The sequence below is a fragment of the Ambystoma mexicanum genome, chromosome 4p (assembly GCF_040938575.1).
Source record: "Ambystoma mexicanum isolate Mex_15411 chromosome 4p, UKY_AmexF1_1, whole genome shotgun sequence".
NCBI lineage: Eukaryota > Metazoa > Chordata > Amphibia > Caudata > Ambystomatidae > Ambystoma > Ambystoma mexicanum.
In genome coordinates, this window is record NC_090927.1 from 544,407,309 (window position 1) to 544,429,039 (window position 21,731).

Here is a 21,731-nt window from a genome sequence, read left to right on the forward strand (position 1 = left end):
GGTGATACCCAGATTGTCATGGAGAAGATTGAGCAGGGTGGTATGGTTGACCATGTCGAAAGCAGAGGAGAGATCAAGTAGGATAAGGACAGAGCAAATGTTAGAGTCAAGGTTGGAGAGCAGGTCTTCACAGATGTTCAGGAGAGCATTCTGGCAGCTCTGAAGCCAGATTGGTGGTCATGGAGGGAGCCGACATAACCAGAATGAAGGTTAAGCTGAGAGATGGCATGTTTTTCCAGGAGCTTACCCAAAAAGGGAGTTATGGAGATTGTTAGTTGGACAAGAAGGATCTTGTCTAGCGACCTCATCAGGGGAGAAAAGAGGAAAGGAGGGGAAAGAGGGAGGGGGTAACTGAAAGTGGGTCAGCAAGAAGGGGGCAGAGGGGAGAGGAGGTGGAGTAGTGGAGAGGGTGGACAAGATGTCCTGTGTTTTAGAGATAAAGTGAGAGGCAAGGGCATTACAAAGAGCCTGGGAAGCGAGAGGAGGGGTGGAGACTGCAGAAGGGTTGGCCAGCTCCTTGCAGATTTTAAAGAGTTCAGATGAGTTGTTAGATGCTGCAGAGACACGGGCTTGAATGTAGGGTCATATTTGCAAATTTGCTCACGCAGGCGACTCCTTACAATCCCTGTTGTTTACCACGTGTTAATATAGTAGATTCACTGATTCCTATTTACTTGTCGCTGGTCACCGGATTCAGATGGGTATTAAGCCCATACCGTCCAAACAAATCAGAAAAACCACAAAAGATTCCAGGACTCAGCGCCAATAGTAAGGGTTGTTTATTAGCATAAGCCCTCTGCTTGATAACGCGTTTCGGCTCCCACAAGCCTTTGTCAAATCAGGGCCAACGTAATTCTGAAAAGATCCGTAGGCCTTCGCGATGTGAGCACCCAACGCGAGTGAAACCGGAGTAATAGAAGTTTCTGTCTTTGGGATTTGTCCCTATTACTGTGTATCGGACAACAGTCCTACGGATCTTTTCAGAATTACGTTGGCCCTGATTTGACAAAGGCTCGTGGGAGCCGAAACGCATTATCAAGTAGAGGGCTTATGCTAATAAACAACCCTTACTATTGGCGCTGAGTCCTGGAATCTTTTGTGGTTTTTCTTGAATGTAGGGTCGCTTTTTGGTGCATACAGAGAGTCTGTATTGTCGTTGGAGCAGGCGGCGGGCCAGTTTGTCAGAGGATGAGCAAGAAGCCCTCCATTTCCTCTCGCCCCCCTACACTTACGTTTAAGTGTAGCTAGGTCACAGTCATACCAAGAATTGCACTTGGCTTTGGGCTTCAAATGGATCCTCATGACGGGGGCAAGAGCATCAAGAGTAGAAGAAATAGAGGAGTAGAGCAGGGACAGGGCTGTGTCAGGGTGTGAATCAGCCTGAGGTGGAGGGGTGGGGGGGTGAGGTGGCAGCAAAAGCCTTGAATGACACACGCTTCATGGGCTGGATGTCCGAGAAGGTGGGGGGCAATCTTGGGGTAGACTTGGCTTGAGGGGAGGAGATGGAAAGATTAGAGGAGAGGAGGCAGCGATCACTCCAGGAGAGAGGAATGGTGAGGGGAGTAGATAGGGGGAGGCCAGAGGAGATCAAGACATCATGCTTGTGACCAGCAGAGAGTGTCAGGCCGGAGGGGAGGATAGAGAGGGAGAGTGAATCGCAGAGGTCACGAAAGAGCGCAGATGAGGAACAGGGAGAATCCAGATAGATATTGAGGTCACCAAGGAGGAGGAGTTGAGTGGTAGAGGCAAGGATGGAGGAGGAAAGGTCTGCCCACTCACAGAGAAAAGAGGTGATTTGACCAGGGGGCCGGTAGAGACTGGCAACAGTAAGAGAGTGGCTACGAGAGAGAGAGAGCCTACAGACAAGGTATTCAAAAGAGGAGTAAGTCTGAGTGTGGATGATAGAAGGAGGAATCCACTCAGGGAAGATCAGGGCTACCACCCTTCCAGGCCGGGTGGAGGCAGAGACAATCTTGTAGCTATCAGGGAGGAGAGTGTCAAAGCACGTGACAGAGCTGGCCGTGAACCATTTCTCGGTAAGACCGAGGACATCAAGTTCAAGTTCTTCTAGGAGGTGGCAGATGTCAGAGGAGTGATTTGACAGCAGAGTGAGAGTTGAGGGTGGCAAGATGAAGAAGGTTGCCAGCCTTAAAGACCTTCCGGGGAGAGGTACAAATCAGAGGTACGCCCTGTGGAGGTGTGAAGGGAACTTGAGGAGAAAAGGGCAAGGTAGCCAAGGGAGGAGAGTAGGGGACAGCTGGAGATGTGAGGAAGTTGATGAGGCAAGGCAACCGCCTATCAAAGAGAAGGAGATTGGCCTGAGGGCCTTGCACCATGACAGTGCCATTTAGGTAGACATTAATGATGACTCTGGAGGAGTCAAAGGAATCCATGAGGACTTCCCAGCGGGTGGCACCATTTATGGGAGAGGAAGAGACAGGACAGAGCACAGAGATCATATGGGGGGTCCAGAGATCTGGGGAGGGAATGAAAAAGAGGATGTCAGTGAGGGTTTGTCTGGCAACTTATCTGGTTGCTGCGCAAAACCTACCCTGTCACTGTCTCAAAAGTTAATGGACAAGAAAGCGTGTCTCTGCCATGAATATGAGCTCTTTAAAAAGGACAGTCATTTTATATTTGCAATGATAAAACATCAAACCATTTACTTTTCGTGGCATTTTAAGTAGATCAGTTTTAAAGCAATACAGGTCAAGTTTCATTCAAGGTCAACCAGGAAGTGTCATAGTCTGGAACATTTTAACCACCTCCATATTTAGCTGTGCGTTTCAATCGTGTCAAAATATGTTTAAAAAAAGAGGTGCAATCCTCTGGGAGGAGGGTCCACATCGTAGTTTCTAGACAACATAACACCGAGGGTGAAACACTAGAATGCACCCCTATTATGGTATCCCCGAACCTCTCCCCAACATGATACAGTGAATGCACTAGAAACACAATCTAGCTGTATTTACTTGGAATTAAAGTACTTACAAGTAATTAGTAGACATGGCAACATAGACAACAATATTGCAGAAAAGGATGTCCCCTTTCGTTATTGCTGAAGCACAACCTCCTAGATTTTGCTGATGCAAAAGTATTTATTTCTGATGTATAATCTGTTTTGTGTGATAATTGTTCTTCCAATTGGATGTAAAGCTAGAGTCACAGGGGACGATTTGCAGAATTTCACGCAGAAATCACGGATAGGCTGCGCGCCGAAAAGGACACTGCGCGAACCTGCCTGCTTAAAGAAAAATGCGTGCCACGCGTATTCAAGGATTGGTTGCACGCAAAATAACCGTATTCGCAAGTCACAGCTGTAACGCTCCCAACACGCCCCCATGCAATGCAGGGAACTGCCAGATTAGCTACCTTTGTGCGATCCCCCGGTTGCGAATACAAGCACCTTTCAAACAGTGCGTGGGGTCCCCCGTAAACAGGCCTGTGACTCTGGGAACCTGAGCGGGGTCCCCTATAACTCTAACTGGCACCTCGACAACATGCGTATGAAAATTCATAACTCAGCAATAACTTGAGAAATGTGCGTGCAAATCCATGTAAAACATTCCTGCACCACGCTACACAGCTTACGTGAACCCCTATGTTACACTGGAACACCGATTGAGCACACGAACCCCGAAATCTGACATGCAATCCCACCTGGGTGCTGAAACTCCGACGTGCAAGTGTACTTACGCCAGCCTTCGGGTGGCAGATCCAATGAAGCACTTGCATGGGTTTTCCCAGATGAGACCTTGCACAATCGATTTCATGAATACGTGTCTTGCTGCACAATAGTGGGTGTGCGGGAGACTGCCTGCAGGCCATTCATAAGAATGCCCACTTCTTTGCAAGTTATTCCCCATTTCTGGTGTTCCAGCCCTCTGTGCAGGCGACGCCCACACTCTGCTTGAAATCTCGCGCAAGGCCCTTAACCCCTTGCACAAGCATGCCAGGCCAGGGCAAAATCCATTCAAGTCTAGGAAAAGTGCTCCACATTTGATTCCATGAATCGACAGAGTTACGCATGCAAATTGGGCGCAAGAAGCCTACTTTCTGCGCAATAAATTCCATGAATCGACCCCATAGTCTTTTCAGTCATTAAAGACCGTACATATGTTTTTATCCCAACATTGAGCAGCAGGACCTGTGAACAAGATGTTCTAGGTGTTCCACATATTTGGAAAGAAACGCATATTTCTATGCCCAGTGAATATGTTGCAACTCAGAAAGCATGTTCACTAACCACAGCCCATATATTTTGGTTTTGTCAATATTACAATCTAATTAGCTATGAGTGAGAATATTCTTTGAATTGTGCAGCCTCCAAGATTATTCATTTTGATTGACTCCCACTTCTGGAAGCTAAAGTACAGTGAGATTAAAAGATTTGCCCAGGATCACACAATTTGGTTAAGTGGTGAAGCGAATATCTTGGCCAAGTCTGCAATTTATAGCAGCCAACATGTCTTACCAACTCAACTCTATTTGGTACAAATGTATATTAATAGGAGCCTAAACAAGTTGCTTTGGTGCTTTACGTTAGTACTATGGAGACTTAAATCCAGTGAAAGAAAATAAATACTAAGGTCACCTTCTTGTAGTCAGTGCTGCACACAGGTTGGAACTTGTTTTGCAACCCTTTATTTTCTAATAACAGAATATTTGCACTTCTTAAGGGACAGCCCACTAACAAAAATGGCTGCCAATTACCCACTCACAACTTTGCCTTCAATCATCTATCTCTAACATCTACCCATTTCAAATGCTCTGCTGACAACAAGAATAAAAAAACAATTGCTCAGACTCACTTCGGATAGACAAATGTTCAACAGCTCTTTCAGATTATCTCCATATAATCTGAAAACCAAACATTTGTTTAATTCATTTTGTTAATTGTAAAAACCTATTCAAGACATATACTCAAAAAATTTAAATATGATCCCCGATATCCTAAACATTTAACACTCGAAAAAACATTAAAAAACCTCTCACAATTTAGACAATTTGTGTGGTGCTTCACTTAAGTGATATGTATACAGTTTCTTTCACATATTTCCTCATTCAAACATAAAAAAATATACAAATAGCACAATAGCATGGGAAACAAGAAAATAATGATCTCTCTTGGATCCACATTTTAATAGTTGTTTTTAGGGATTTCTATAGTTTACTCCTATTCTTTCATCGACTGCTCAAGATTATTTAATTTACAGTCTATACCATAGACAATTAGCCAATTCTCTGGGGACATTATTCTAAAAGTTGTTGTCGACACAGTGTGTTTCGCCCTTTCCTTGAGCAACCAGCGATGTGCTCCTTTTCCTAGTATTTTAGGACTTTAACAGGACAATCTCTAAGTCTCCCGTATGTGTGCTCCTATATCATGTCACCTTCAAACAGATGTGGAAATGTCTATATTGTAAATTGTCTATCCAAATTATAATTTGAAGGTTTCTTATTTGCCAATCAACCTTGTCTGTACACTTTAAATGTGTTCTGCAAAGTATGTATTTTTTATTTTTCAAAGTTTTTGGCAACTTACGTTCTTTTCTTTTCTTTTTTCATTATTTAGCATATACACAAAATCCTGTTGGAAGTTTTTTGTTCTCTTTCCTTATCCTATTCCTCTCATATCTGGGGACATTAGAAAAAACTGCTAGTAGGGAATTTCTTATTACATTTTCATCTCATATTACTCTTGCATTTTGTATCTAAGAACTTAACTCATCTTCTTGAGGTTGCATTTTTCCTATATCCATTCGCATAGTTGTTACTTTCTCTGTTTATTTTATGGCTTAACCTAAAACCAAGGGCCCACATTTACCTCCTATAAAGTGATGTTTAAGAGGCTTTCTCATGTGTTTTTTTAACCTTTTTACTGTCATAAGGCATTGTTTATGTGTGTGAATGCATTAATATATACATATAATGCCCGCCCAGAGAAGTAAATGTTATAGTTCATGATGACACCAGATGAAACATAAAACGAAGGAGTGATAACACACAAAAGGCAACAGCTCAATGAGAATGAGCTGAAATTAGTGAGCCATTCTTTTACAGTATTAAAGAGATTTAAACAAATAAGCTTCATCATGGAGAACTCTCTAATTTCCGACCTTCACACTTGACTTCAAGTTAAAGGCGTTCACCATTATCAGTTATGATTTTGGGTAATGTCTCCAACAGTGCATAGAATATGTTCTTTTTTTCGGGTGATTAAATGAAAGTATCAGAAGCATATTTGTTATTAGATGATTGTAGAATGGTGGTTTCCGAGCGGCACAAAATGTGGAAGGGCGTTGAGTGGAGGTAATGCAAAGCATGGGCTTTTCTATACTCTGTTGATTCGTGGACTCAATGCTAACAATTGTCTGCTGACTCCCGGATGGGGGTGGTAATTGGCTGCCATAACCAAAAGACATTGGTTTTGCTAGGGTGCCTGGGGCTTGGGAGAAACACAGATCGCCCCCTCCCACCCACCCACCAACCCCCAGTGTACGATAAATACATACATCCTAGGGGCATAACTCTTTTTTGGCTTGGGACTCTGTATACGCCAGAAAGGCAATTTTAAGAGAGAACAAATGTTGTTTCTTTTTTTAAAAGGGGCTAAGTATAATCTATGGATTTCTCTGCTTTGTTGCCTTCATTTGTGACCTGCGCTGCATCGGTTTGTATGCGTGAATGCTTGAGTAATCTAAGGGATGTGTTTTCTATTATACTTTATAGGACCTCACAGTAAAATGTATAGCAGGCTATTGAGACGGGTCTTCTACAAGTGCATTAACTAGTGAGCCTGGGCGAACCCACCCCCAAAAAACTGAGCTGTGAATATTTGCTAATCACTGATCCCAAGGTTTGGTCACCAACGAATATTCGAGCGACATTGTTTTGTGGATGAAACCTCCAACCCCCCACGACCCCTAGACCATTTCCTTTGCACTGCTCTCTAGGGCATCACATCACCGCCTACAGCACCGCAAGAAGTGAAAACACTATTTTCTATTTGAGTGCAAAAGCTCTGGAATGATAAAAAGTAACATGTCCACCATTTTGGGGAGGTCTTCCAGGCCCAGTACTGCAGAAAGGCAGGATATGGGTCCCTATGGGGGATGTCACAGGTCTACATCCCCTCTCAGTTCCCTCAAAGGGTCCCAGACAAATCACTAGAACAGATCAAATGTTCACAGGACCTCGATCCCCCAAATGTTTGAAGGCTTATGGAATACCTGAACTAATTTGGCAAGCACTATTAAAAATGAGTATCCAGCGAGAGGGCTGAGGGGGCCTCCCAGCCAATGGGGAAGCTCTGAACACGGCATTAACAGATGGTAATCGAACCACCCTGAGCCTCCTCAGGGCTGGTGGCCGCCATCTCTCCTCGCTGGGCAATCGAGTAAGTGTTCTGCTAACAACTCCTCTCCCCACCCGCCCCCGATCCACAGATTTCCCTTTCCCCCGCCCCTTCCTTCCACTTACCTCTTTCTTGGCTCCTCTTCGGAAGCAGACGTGATGGAAACAATTCTGTTTCCAGCGCGTCCGCTTCCCATCCACGACACGCGCCATGGAAAGAATAAGGAACTACCTGTAGTGCCTTCTCCATTCCATGGCAGCCATTTGTTTTGTTTACATTTTTTCTATTTTTTGAATGACCGCCATAGAATGCGTGCAAAGAGCATTTTTGCAGTGCAAAGTGACTTTGTTCTGCAAAAATATACTTTGCACTGCTCTGTGAATTAGGCCCGGTGGAACGTGTTTGTTGGCAGTGCAAAGTCACTTTGCTCCACGCTACACGTTCTATGAATTAGGCCGTTAGAGCGGTGTTTGACTCCATTGGTGGAGTGTGTGCACACAGTCGCGAAGCGGCTGCCCGTTCCGTACCATTTGAGTGAAAACATGGAAGTGTGCTATCATACACTACAGTCAGAGACACACCATGAAGTATCAAAACTGGTGTTTGATGATTGATTAGCTGGCGCTAATGCCATCCATTATGAAGAGGAAGAAACTAATGAGGTGGATGAAAGAGGGGGCATTTTACTTGTCACAACTGCCACACCGAGGCGGCATGGTACTTATTTACAAATAAGTAACATTTATGAGGGAAATCCGCTCCTGGCACATTGCCTGGCTGGATGGAACATGCAGGACAGGAAGAGGGGCTGCCGGATCATCTTAATATCAGCGCTCTTCAAAAGATGCTCAGAGGCAATTTAGATAATTATTCACAATTAGCAGCTGCAAGAGAAGCAGATGGGTCTTTCTGTGGATGGGAGCAGCATAACCAACTGTAAAACTACGTGTATGGTGTGGAATACAGTACGTGCACTTCAAATATTTGCATAATCCCAGACAGGTTGTTATGACTACTGTGTGATATCATGTTTTCCCCTGATATGGATGTATTTTGAGCTTTGCCACTCTGTGCACTGGAAATACACGAGCTTGCCCAACCTTGTGCGCAGCCCTCAAATATTTGGTATGAATCTTTTACTAGATGTGACCAGTGTGCAATGGAAGGTTGCAATCAGGTAATGTGTCCCAAAGAAGGTAACACATGCATTCTTGTCTTTCATTGCAATGCATCAGGTGCCTCAAGACGAGTGGGGAGGATACCCGGCCGGCAATAAGGATGACGAGATCCCCTGCAGGAGAATGCGCAGCGGCAGCTATATCAAAGCCATGGGCGATGAGGAGAGTGGAGATTCCGACACAAGCCCCAAAACATCCCCAAAGGCATCAGCCCGACCGGAGCCGCTGCTGAAGTCTTTGGTGCCTAGACCTGTCGGCGATCTCCAAAAGTAAGAGCTTCCATATTCTGCTCCAGCTGTTGATCCAGCCAACCGCTGGGCTGACAGCAGTCCTGCTGTGAAATGTATCTGACCTGCACAACTTCAATGCACATTGTAACCACCTGAAATCTACTGTCCCAGTTCCTCGGCTACTGTACTGGAACCGGCCGGCTTTAGTGAGGGAGCGCCCTCTCGCTATTTACCATCTGAAATAGTCACACTGTCCGTAGACTCTGGATTTCTGACAGTGGTTCAGAAGCAGGCCCTTTTTTTGGTGCATGACTGCAAATGTCAGTGCCAGGGTATGGGTCGCCATGCATGTTGGGGGGATGAAGCGAGACACTTAGGCGATGTAACTTAGGATATGAAACCAAGGGACCTGTACATGCCTAAGAGATGCACTCCTCCTGCTGTATAACGTGGATCTGACCCACTTACAACACAACTAGTCTCTGAACTAGATTACACAGGCTGCTATGCTATTTACATGGCATTTTACGTAAAGTGTGACTGCATGATTGCTTCTCAGGACAGCATGGATGGAAATCCTCTTTCATGTTGAAAGGGACGAGCATGAGACGTCTTCGAGAAGATTCAGAAGCAGCTGGAAAGTTGTTTGTATTACCTAAATGCAACACATTAGTTGTTTACTTTAGAAAAATATATTTTAAAAAATCCTTCCCCTGATGTTTAGGATCCCCCCCCCCCACAATGCACACAATCTACATTTATCTTGCACATTATATCCTTCCTGCGTTCGAACTCCCTACAGAATACTGCAATGTCCCCTTTTCATGAAACCCTACCAGGTCTTGTTTGGAAAGTGCCAATGGCGAGAAAGGAATTGAGCGTGGTTGGAGTAAACATGGCAGCATGACATGCACACGGACTGCTGCAGAGCTGCCTCTGCCCCATGTCTTCACCTGCAGGCTTAAGAGGCGGGTGGAGACAAGTAGGACCTGGACCTCATGAAGCAGGATCTTTTTTTCATAGTGTGTAACTGAACATTCTGACACTTTTCTCACCCCCCTCATAGAGTGTGTTACCCTTATTAGTAAAGTCTGTAGGTCCGTGAACACTTTTCCAAAGATATTTAGCAGGAATGAGCATTTCAGTGTGTCTCCAAATGGTTCTCTTTTTACTAAAGCAAACACAAGGGGGCCCTGGGAGTCTCTCTGCCGGCTATTAGTCCCGGTTTTGAGAGTCTTGGCCAGATTCTTTAGCTCACTATCTCTTTCGCAGAGGAGAAATATCCATAACAGCTCAGTCTTTGTCTGCCCTGGGGTAGTCCAGCACCAAAATGCCAGGCAATTCTCCTCTGAACAAGAGTACCGACCGCCACTCCAGACACCAGTTTCGGCAAGGTCCCTTTGTATTAATGCCATTTGTATCCCTGCATCGCCTTAGAGGTGAAGGTTAATAGTCCTTGTGTGACCATCTACACCCTACCGCCTATGACCTGATGCACCTGGTGCCTCAATTGGTCTGCTGAAAGGACTACCTGTGGCGGCCTCTGGCTCATTCCCCAGCTTGTGCCCCAGATAGGCTGATTCCGACACTGCCTCTGCCTCTGGCTAGACTCACCCAGTGCAGACTCGCTCTCTTCCTAATAGCCTTGAGAATCAGTGGTCATATTATCTAATGTTCTCACAGGTGCAAAAAAGTGAACCAATGCGCTTAGCAGCAGCTTTGCTGCTTGTACAATACCAAAGTGAAGCAAAGAGGTGTTCAGCCTAACCCGTGTTACATATAATTATACAAAGCCATCTGATTGTTATTCTATGTTTGCCACGTGACACAAAAAGTAACCGATTCTGTCTCAAGCAAAGTCTGTTCTTAGTCCACAAGCAGGAAAACATGAAAAATTAGTTGTTGTTCTTAGTTTCCTTGACTGATTCACAATGTTCTGTAATAGGGTTGTACCTAAATTTTCTCTACTATCTATTACACTGGCAGACAAAGTGAGCATCGTAATTTTTCTGCATTGTAATAACATGTGTTTTAAATATATTGGAGAGAAACCTACTTACTGAATTCTATATTAGACAAACAGCAACATTGGTGCTAAGACATTTTGTTCAATTTAGAGCTCTAGGGCAGACAGTAGATGATCTAGCCCCTGGTGATTTTTGCAGCCTTTTTACAAAGGGCAAGGTTTGTCTTCTAGGACTCCCACAGAGAGCCAAATTCGACCCAAGACATACTGAATGTATGCTTCATGGATGTGTTATCAAAATGGAGCCTGAAGTTAAAACACTGGCCACAATTCTTGACTGTAATGTTGCACATATGTACAAGTGAACAACATCACCCATAGCACAAAATATCATTTGAAACTTATTAGAAAAATCAGACCTTTGATCTCTGAGAAAAACTGTGAAACTCTGGCTAGGGCCACCATTCGCTCAAGGATGGATTATTGTAATGCCGTTTAGGAGCTGCGTCTAAAAAAAATCTACACCCCTACAAGTGGTTCAAAATAATGCTGGGTGCATTATAAAACAAGTACCTTGCAGCAAACATATTACCTCACGTCGTAGGAATCTTCATTGACTCCCTGTTAAAGCCAGAAACCAATTTAAAATTGCGGTCCTCACCCACAAAGCTGTATATGGCACTGCCCCAGAATACCTAAAGAAAAGAATCACTAGCTACCAACCAGCTAAAACTTTATGATCAAGCAACACTATGCTACTAAACTGCCCATGACCCAAACGCATGAATGCAAATGGGAAATCATTCACGTATATTGCACCGTCCCTTTGGAACATGCTTCCGATGAATCTACGCTTGAACTGTAACCTGGCTTCATTTTGAAAGGGATTGCAAAGACATCCTTTGGAATAGTTATTAACTTATCCTCATTTTGCTATACCACTCTAGGCTAAGTGTAACCTGTTTTGTTCTGTGTGTTTTATGTTTCCATGCCCTGATGCCTGTCGGGATTTCAGCGTGATATAAAACTATATCAAACAAAAATAAAATAAAATAGGTGACCTCAGAGACTCATTTTCCACTTGCTGCGAGGCCCTTGTTTCATGCAGGACCCAGGCATGTACCGTATATAATCAGCTTTCTTCTCTAGTGACTGATGTAAATACGGATTTGAGCAGTGTTGAGAATTAGGATGAGAAATTTGAAGAGGTATGTTTTTTTCATGCATTGGTGTATGATGCAATGATGTTTCTATGCCACAGTTCAAATGAACAATGGTATGTGTAGAATAGGGTTTTGGCTCCGAGGCTTCCTGGCATGGCACTTCAGTATCCATGCTTCTGCCAGAGTAGCCCATCCATATGACCTTGAAGTTGTGGCAGAATCCTAACTCTTACACTATGAATGGTAAGAAGATTGGAGACAAGTTTATGGTTGCTGCAGAAGCGACTGTCTGTGATTCTTTTCACTATTCTGCCCAGTCCTTTCTGGATTTAAAAGCTTTGAGAAAGATTACATGCCCTTCCCACACATCCATTTCTCCTCCTGACAGTGAAGCAATATAACGCATATAAATTAAGTGTAAATGTTCTTCCCTTGCATCCATATCTTCCTCTGACAGTGAAGTAATATAAAGCATATGAAACAATGGAAATGCCCTTCTCTTGCATCTACTTATCCGACTGACAGTGAAGTGACATAAAGCATATACAGCAAAGGAAAATGCCCTTCCTGTGCATCTAGTTCTCTGCTTGATGGTGAAGTAATATAAAGCATATGAAGCAAGGGAAATGCCCTTTTATTCAATCTATTTATCCACCTGATAGTGAAGTAATATAATGCATATAAAGCAAAAGAAAATGCCCATCCCTCGCATCTATTTCTCCACCTGATAGTGAAGTAATATAAAGCATATAAAGCAAGGGTAAATGCCCTTCCCTCGCATCTATTTCTCCACCTGATAGTGAAGTAATATAAAGCATATAAAGCAAGGGTAAATGCCCTTCCCTCGCATCTATTTCTCCACCTGATAGTGAAGTAATATAAAGCATATAAAGCAAGGGTAAATGCCCTTCCCTCGCATCTATTTCTCCACCTGATAGTGAAGTAATATAAAGCATATAAAGCAAGGGTAAATGCCCTTCCCTCGCATCTATTTCTCCACCTGATAGTGAAGTAATATAAAGCATATAAAGCAAGGGTAAATGCCCTTCCCTCGCATCTATTTCTCCACCTGATAGTGAAGTAATATAAAGCATATAAAGCAAGGGTAAATGCCCATCCCTCGCATCTATTTCTCCACCTGATAGTGAAGTAATATAAAGCATATAAAGCAAGGGTAAATGCCCTTCCCTCGCATCTATTTCTCCACCTGATAGTGAAGTAATATAAAGCATATAAAGCAAGGGTAAATGCCCTTCCCTCGCATCTATTTCTCCACCTGATAGTGAAGTAATATAAAGCATATAAAGCAAGGGTAAATGCCCTTCCCTCGCATCTATTTCTCCACCTGATAGTGAAGTAATATAAAGCATATAAAGCAAGGGTAAATGCCCTTCCCTCGCATCTATTTCTCCACCTGATAGTGAAGTAATATAAAGCATATAAAGCAAGGGTAAATGCCCTTCCCTCGCATCTATTTCTCCACCTGATAGTGAAGTAATATAAAGCATATAAAGCAAGGGTAAATGCCCATCCCTCGCATCTATTTCTCCACCTGATAGTGAAGTAATATAAAGCATATAAAGCAAGGGTAAATGCCCTTCCCTCGCATCTATTTCTCCACCTGATAGTGAAGTAATATAAAGCATATAAAGCAAGGGTAAATGCCCTTCCCTCGCATCTATTTCTCCACCTGATAGTGAAGTAATATAAAGCATATAAAGCAAGGGTAAATGCCCTTCCCTCGCATCTATTTCTCCACCTGATAGTGAAGTAATATAAAGCATATAAAGCAAGGGTAAATGCCCTTCCCTCGCATCTATTTCTCCACCTGATAGTGAAGTAATATAAAGCATATAAAGCAAGGGTAAATGCCCTTCCCTCGCATCTATTTCTCCACCTGATAGTGAAGTAATATAAAGCATACAGAGCAAGGGAAATGCCCATCCCTTACATCTATTTCTCCGCCTGATAGTGAAGTAATAAAAAGCATATAAAGGAAAGGAAAACGGCCTGCTTGCATCCATTTCTCCCCCTTACAGTGAAGTAATATAATGCATGTAAAGCAAGCAAAAATGCCCTTCCCTTGCATCTATTTCTCCGCCTGACAGTGAAGTAATATAAAGCATATAAAGCAAGGGTAAATGGCATTCCTTTGCATCAATTTCTACCCCTGACAGTGAAGTAATATAAAGCATATAAAGCAAGGGTAAATGATCTACTCTACCATCCATTTCCCCCCTCCGACAGTGAAGTAATATAAAGCATATAAAGCAAGGGTAAATGCCGTACTCTTGCATCCATTTCCCTCCGACAGTTAAGTAATATAAAGCAAGGGTAAATGTCATACACTTGCATCCATTTGTCTCCCTGACAATGAATTAATAATTAACATAAAACATACAAATCACATAGCTGGATATGCTTGTGTTCGCGGATGATATCCCTGGATATTTCGAGGAAGAGCAACTGCTTAATTTGTGGGGATGTTTGCCAGGGCTCAGCCCATGCACTTACTTTTGAGCCCAAGTCCTTATTGTCTCAGACTCCCTTTAATTATGAAGTGGTGATATTCAGTGCATCCATCAACCACAATGAGCAGGTTCGAGCTGGAGTGTAACCCCAAATATGTGAAAACGGTGGGAAGCAGCTATGGGTGGTGGCAGCACTGGTACCCACCCACAGTGGAATAAGATTGCTAGAAAATATCTGGGCCCAGGCATTTATTATTTTCCAAATTAAACACTGGGAAGAGCTCACACCATTCTATAACTAAGATGAAATGCCATGCAGTGGCATGTCCTTGAGTTTCACTGTTTACACTGTTTACCCTGTTTACATTGTTTTTATGTAAACTGTTTACACTGTTTACATAAAAGTAGAGCTTCACATCTAGCACTTCACAGAAGGGCCATAAGCGAGAAGAAGTGATAACTCGTCCCTCCAGATCCACACATTATGCACCATATCTCAGGTGCTACTTATAACTCCTAAATTCCACCTGTCCCACAATGGTTTTTGAAATCATGAGATTCAGCTTGTGATCTGAGCAATCTGATTGGCTGTGGCGCCTTGCCCGGCTGCAATAAGCAATTTCACTTGTACACAACAATTAAACTATGGTCATCATTTTTCAAAAAGTAAACATCACAAATGGCACAATATTTGGATCAACGTTAAAATAACACATTTAAAACAACGAGGCTGAACATTGTGAATTTGTTTTAATCGAATTTCTAAATGTGTTTTTTTGCACTTTTTTATTTTTAATGCAGGGGAAAACCCCTAGCAGCCCCGCCCCTCCACATCCCCCAGCCTTATTTTAATTCCCTTAGCCAACCCCCATCTATTTATTGAGAAATAAAGTGCAAATATATCGAAATATTTGATTTTAAAAATCACCATTTTCAGCCTTGCCTTTTGCTCAGGACTTCTTGCTAATAGCTGAGTAGATTGACAGGCAGTGTTGGATCCTTCAGAGAGACACTGCCTGCACCCCATCAAAAGGTCCTAATGATGAAAGTGGGTTCATTTAATAACTACATTGATGCAGATTCTAAGGAGAGGTAACACCCAAATACCCCGCCCATATTCCTTGCTGATTCGACGTGGATGCAGCAGTGCCTCTACACAAGAGGCTACTGAAAGAGGGAGGAGGGAGCCATAGTTAGGGCAAATCAGGAGTAGAGTATCTGTTTTGTCCCAATTAAGAAGGTATCAATTGTCCTCCATCAAGCACCACACTGGGTTCAAGTACTTGCCCATAAATTTGCTATTCACTGAAACACAATGTAGGGCCAAGAGTAGATGTCACAATAGCATACACCACATTCCCAGAAACCTGATCGCATGGATTAGAGGAGTTTTATAAAGGGAAGGGTAGTGTTACCTGAGGTGTATTTACCTAGCTGAACTCTTTGTCCTTTATTAGCAAGTAGGAACAAATGCAGGTTAAAGGTGAACTCTGAATTGCCATGTTTTGGAGTACAGTGTAGTCCATGGTGGCAAAAGCCATTGTAATATCCAATGTGATAAAGTCAGCCTTGAACTCCTTCTTGGTCAAGCAGTTTCTCCTCTTCTAAACAGTAGTTGTTTCCGTTTATCATACTAGTGCAATCCTGATTAGAAACCTGCCTAAATATGTAATATCTCCAAGAACTAGGTTGTTGAGTTGTCTGACATTCCAGCTCCTGGCTACTCCATCAGCCAGTTTTACTGCATTGCCATCTCCCCATTGCTATGGGACAATGTTGATTCAACCCACTATGTGTATTCTGGCATGCTGTACCTGCATTCCAGGCATGTACATAAAATTGCCAAGTGTTGGTAACCGTATAACCCTGCTCCCACTGCGTCCCTCCCCCTCCCTCATCATATCCCCAACCAATGCAGTGTATCCCTAAAACATTACAATTTTACATCAAAACTTAGTGCAGCGATCTCGCAGTAATGTGGTTGCAATACTAGCTCGCTTACACAAGAGTAATTATAAAGATCATTGCATAGACAGCACCACTGAGGGTGTACTTTGGCATTGACTAAATGCAATGCTCAAAACTGGAGATAGCTTATTTCACAAACACATTTCCACTCAATCTTTTCTGCAAAGGTATGCTTCTTTCAATAAACTTAGGTCCTCCTCTGGCACTGTGAAAAATAAAGTTTGCTCTTGACATTGAAAGCGCAATCATGCCAGGAAAAGCATCACATATTTAATACGTCTCACAGAAAATATTTTTCACTCCCAGGTTTCTGAAAATTCATGGAGAAATCAGGATATAGAAAGATCATGTTAGCTTCATAGCATAGTTCACCCCTTTCTCTGGCGTATCTCAATAGCAATCCCCTGTCCCTACAGTTCCGGATATGGGCAATTAAGAGCCACGAAGGAGCTCCAAGCTTGGCTTTCTTCCAATCAGTGCTGAATCCACGGGATCTGCTGCACAGGGGGCTCGCTCTCCAGATTTCCACGGTACTATAGCACGCTCACATGCACATTGCTGTTTGATTCCTTCAGTCGCGCCACTGGGATGAGACAGGATGAACAGCTGCATCACAGAGCTCTTTCATGAAGTGACCACCATGTTGGCTGTTATGCAGCGCCCCCAGCTCAAACGATTTAAGGCCTGTAACGGCATGCAGATTTCCAGGGATTTGGGCATTAGTGGAGCTTCCTCTGAGCGCAGAAAGTTCTTGAACTTGGCATTAAAAAAGGAGTTCAAAGAGACACAAAGTTTATAGAATGGTTCTACATCTCCTCTACAAAGGTGGTTAACTCTTGATACATTCTCTAGATGGCTAGATTTAGCATTCTCAGTTTGGAAAGTGCAGTAACACTTATTTGCCTGCAGAGATTCACTCCTGTACTACAAAGAATGCAATTGGCATGTTTTCTTATTAAATGCTTATGGGGACAACCTCTGCTGATGCTCTAAGCATCAATCCTCACACTTCAGAAAAACTTCTTTTTGTTAAAGAATACTTTGTTGCTTACAAGTGCCACATCTGATCTCTTTTACATGGGGTGAAGCAGTCCAGAATTTCTGCTATTCCGACAGATTAATTTGTGAAGGGCCATAAAGAGACAGACATGTGATAATCCAGAATAACTGGCAACATGCAGTCTGAGTGACTTTTTGTTAAATGCAACCAGAATTGACCTAAGGATTTAGTAGTTTGTTCTAGACTTTTTAAGGGAAGCATGCAAGAAAAACATTACCAAAACATGATCTGATCATGAGACCATAAGTAAAGAAGACTTATGCAGGAGAACATTAATCAAACACATAAGCAAGTAAATTAATAGCTTTATCAGTTGGATATCTGGAGTGCTGGTGAAATCACAAAACTTCGACTAGTTTGAGGAAACCCGGGGCAATGTTTGATAAGATATTATCAATATTAAATTCACCTTTAATATTCATCTATTTCTGTAGTAGCTCAATCTCCTCATAGAGCTTTTAAAATTGATTCCAAAAAAGCATCATACATTTGATGATACCTCACAGTAGATCCGTGGAGTCTTACATTTATTTGATAGTATGAAGTTCAGAGCTTGAGAAATGTGCAACTAAAATGACTAGAGGAAAAAAAGCTAACGCTCCTCTCTGGTTCTCACCACATATTGCTCATAAAGTTGGAGGAGGAATGCCATTATATAAAGTTGGAGAGTCTTTTGACAACTACATGTTTGCCATGGGTAGACTTTTACAATTTCTCTAATAGTAGATAATGAATATGAAGGCGATTTTGTAAGGCCAATTTAGCATTCAGTACGTCCATATTAGCACAGTATATTGAGGCCCTGGGACAAGCCTGAACTTTTGTGATCAGCCTTCAAGTCAGATCTCATCTCAAACGCCATTCCCTGTGTTAGAGAAATGTCAATAGATGACTGAACCGGGTGACATTTTACCTTTTGCAGCACACCATCGTAGACACAGCAACCAGACGGCATTAATGTACACTCTTTTCACTAAGAATGAACAGGTGCAAACAGAGACGTGTGTCCTCTTTCACTGTCCATCCAGGGAAGCCCAGACAGAATTCCCCTGTACATATATTTATGAATGAGTGACCTCTCTTTTTAGGGCAACTTAACAAACCACTTAAAACCAGGTTTGCACAATTATTTCATTTGGATTCTTGGATTAACTAAAACCAGTTAAATAATTCATGTGGCAACAATCCCACCCCACAATGTTGTCAAAGATGTAGGCTGTTTTAGGTTAGAATCTTTTGCTTTTCTTTGAAAGTAAAATTAAATCAATTGCAGGTGATCCAACCCAACACCCCTCACATTGCAAGGGCAAGCCACCGGAAATATTACAGACACAGCCAGGTTGTCATGAAACACAGAAACTGTTATGCACCCTGCCTACTTAGTCCCCCCTGTCAGAACAAATAATCTGTAAGAGAAGAAATGAAATCCCTCAAATTAAATGTCGTACTTAAACATCAGGAACATGTAATATCAATTCACCATAGGCAATTCAATGTAATCATATAGTTGGTGAAAGCATGTAAATATGCGCACATCAATCATTTTGAGTGAAGGTATACTTTAAAATCAATACTGTATTAATTGCAATGATGCTTTGAGAATTGTAACAATTTAAAATTGGGCTTAAAATGGCGCTCGATTCAAAAGGATTATTGAGAAGTTACATTTGAAATGCCATTTTTTCTATGCTAAGCGAATGAAAGGTCACATTTAAAATGATGTTTGTTTCTGAGCAAGTGAAAGATAGAATTGATATTATGAGCAAATACAAATGAAGGGGGAATCAATTTGAAGTTCTTGTTCCTGGGGTCGTATTACTTTAACAAAGAAGGTCCTTCCCAACTTTCTAAACATTAGGAAAAGAGATGCTAATTGGCAATATTCATCTTACTAAGGTTTCCTATAGAGCAATATTTCGTATACCCTCTGTCCTCTAATGAGGTCAGCCACAGACATATTTTACATATTCAGTTAGACATTTGTTTCAGCACAAAACCCTGGAAAAAAGATTGATAATGTGTAGTATTGTCCCTTTGATGATGAATTGTTAGGGGTTGATGCATTTCAATACACAGAAGGTTCACTTACCTTCTCATGAAAGGTGCTTTGATTCACTTTCTCAATTGCTGAGTAGATATGTGGCTATGAGTCAGCATCACTTCATTAATCTTTCAGGACCCTCTGGCTATTATTTTCCCCTCTATCCTGGATGGAGATCAACAGTGATCTGGGAAAATGCCACTGGTAATCAAAGTCCTATGTCCAGCCCTTGGATTCAGGTAACAAGGCTCTTGTTTCATTCTGGCTCCCAGCATGAAATATCCTCTGCCATAGATATGCCTTGGCTCCCTGTCTACAGTTAGAGTGGATTGTCTCTGTCATATGATCTCAGTTGACTGCTTGCAATAATACAACCTCATATCCCTTTATGAATTGTTATATTCAGCTCACACTTACCACATCAAAGTTAGGCTGAAATAATGTATTTCCACTGGAAGGCCCTCTCTGATTGTTCCAGTATCTGTAATGAATATCAGAAAAGTCCACCTCCACCTCCAATTCGACCTCCCTGTTTGGTCTTGGTCTTTGGAGTGTCATGAAGTGATAGTTCCCAACCCCGTTTTCTCTTCACACTTTGGTAAAACCAGGTAAGCAACATCATGAAAGTCTGCTTGTCCTTAAATTCCTATGTTCTTCATTGACTTTCTTTGTATACATCTCACACCTTTATAAATAATAGCATTGTTTTATTTATAAACATGCATTGTTACTATGCAGTAACTGTGGGTTGTCTGAGCTGCAGAGAACCGGTTTTGTCAATACTTGATGCTTATGTATTGAACTATGTAATTTCTAGATATAAATATATAATGTTCTAAAAGTGCATTCCATGGGAATTTTGAAAATACAGTTATTATTTTCACCATGACACGCTGTGATGAAGTTATACACATGTTTTACTTCACGTATAACTGTGGATACTCATTGTCTGGCCATTTAAAACTGAAACCTGATCATGTGTTTGAAAGTCTGACTTTATCATCCAAATTCTCATGGGCAAATGACTATGGAAAATATAATTCTCTTCTTTAATTGATAGAGTGCACTTATTTTGAATTTGAAATAACCATTCACCTGATTAATGTGCTTCCTATCTATTATACAAGGCATGGGATAGTTATTAACTTATGAAACTTGTCCATGTCCATTAATTTTAGCTAATATTTTTCTAGACAGGAGCTATTGCCCATCTGTTTGTAAAAAACATAATTTCTGTATGATAGCCATGCCAGATGACAAATTAATTGACCTCTATATTCTAAAAAATATGAAAGCAAACTGTAATCAATTCCTTATGAGCAGTGAATTAGGGATCTAATCTCTCTCCCTGGCTGTTCAACCAGTATCTGGCACTCCTTGCCCACCGCATCGCCGCTCTCTGCCCTAATTTCCAGTGCTATGCGGACGATACCCAGCTCATTTTCAGGCTACCCTCAGCCTCCCCCTCTCCTTCCCTCATCTCTGACTGTCTGTCTGCTATCCAGGAATGGTGTGCCGCCAATGACCTCTGGCTTAATGCCAGTAAGACTGAGATTCTACTCATCGGTACTCCCACTCCCTCCTTCCCTGCAGCTCTCTGGCCTGCCTCCCTTGGCCCCTCCCTGCTCCTACCTGCAAGGCAAAAAACCTTGGGGTCATCTTCGACTCCACACTCTCCTTCTCTCCTCATATTTCTGACGTCGCCAAGAGGTCACACTACCAGCTGCACCTCCTCAGAGGTATTCTTCCCTTCCTCTCCTTCCCCCAGAAGCTCACTGTCTCCCGAGCCATGGTTCTCTCGAAGCTGGATTACTGTAACAGCCTCTATCTTAATCTGCCTGCCTCCACTCTCCGCCCTCTGCAACTCATCCAGAACAGAACTGCGAGACTTGTCCTTGGCCTCAAGCCCAGGGACCGTATCTCTCCAGGACTGAAATCTCTACACTGGCTCCCAGTGGCTGCGAGGATAAAGTTCAAAACCCTCTGCATTGTCCACAAGGCCTTCTGGGGCCTGGGTCCTAAATACCTTCAACTCTCTCTTCCCAAATATCTTCCTCCCCGAGCCCTTCGCTCATCCGCCTCCAACTCCCTCATGGTCAGCCGCTTCTCGAAGCAACGAGCTGGGGGTAGATCTCTCTCCGCGGCAGGGGCCTCCCTCTCGAACAGCCTTCCCGCCTCCCTGAAACTTGAGGAGAACCACCTCCGGTTCCGGAAGCACCTCAAAACCTTCCTCTTTGCTTCTGCTTTCTCTCTCCCTCTCCCCTGCTGAACAGCTAATTAATTCTTCACTAAACTGC

At 42.6% G+C, this 21,731-nt stretch overlaps 1 protein-coding gene across 6 annotated transcripts in view; it reads left to right on the plus strand.

The window, feature by feature from the left end:
- Nucleotides 1-21,731, plus strand: part of DLGAP2 (DLG associated protein 2) — a 2,662,056-nt gene that overhangs the window by 1,594,614 nt on the left and 1,045,711 nt on the right. For all 6 annotated transcript variants that reach the window (XM_069606086.1, XM_069606087.1, XM_069606085.1 and 3 more), the window contains one exon: nucleotides 8,593-8,804. In XM_069606086.1, the coding sequence (XP_069462187.1) occupies nucleotides 8,593-8,804 (212 nt within the window). The remainder of the gene's footprint in view (nucleotides 1-8,592; nucleotides 8,805-21,731) is intronic.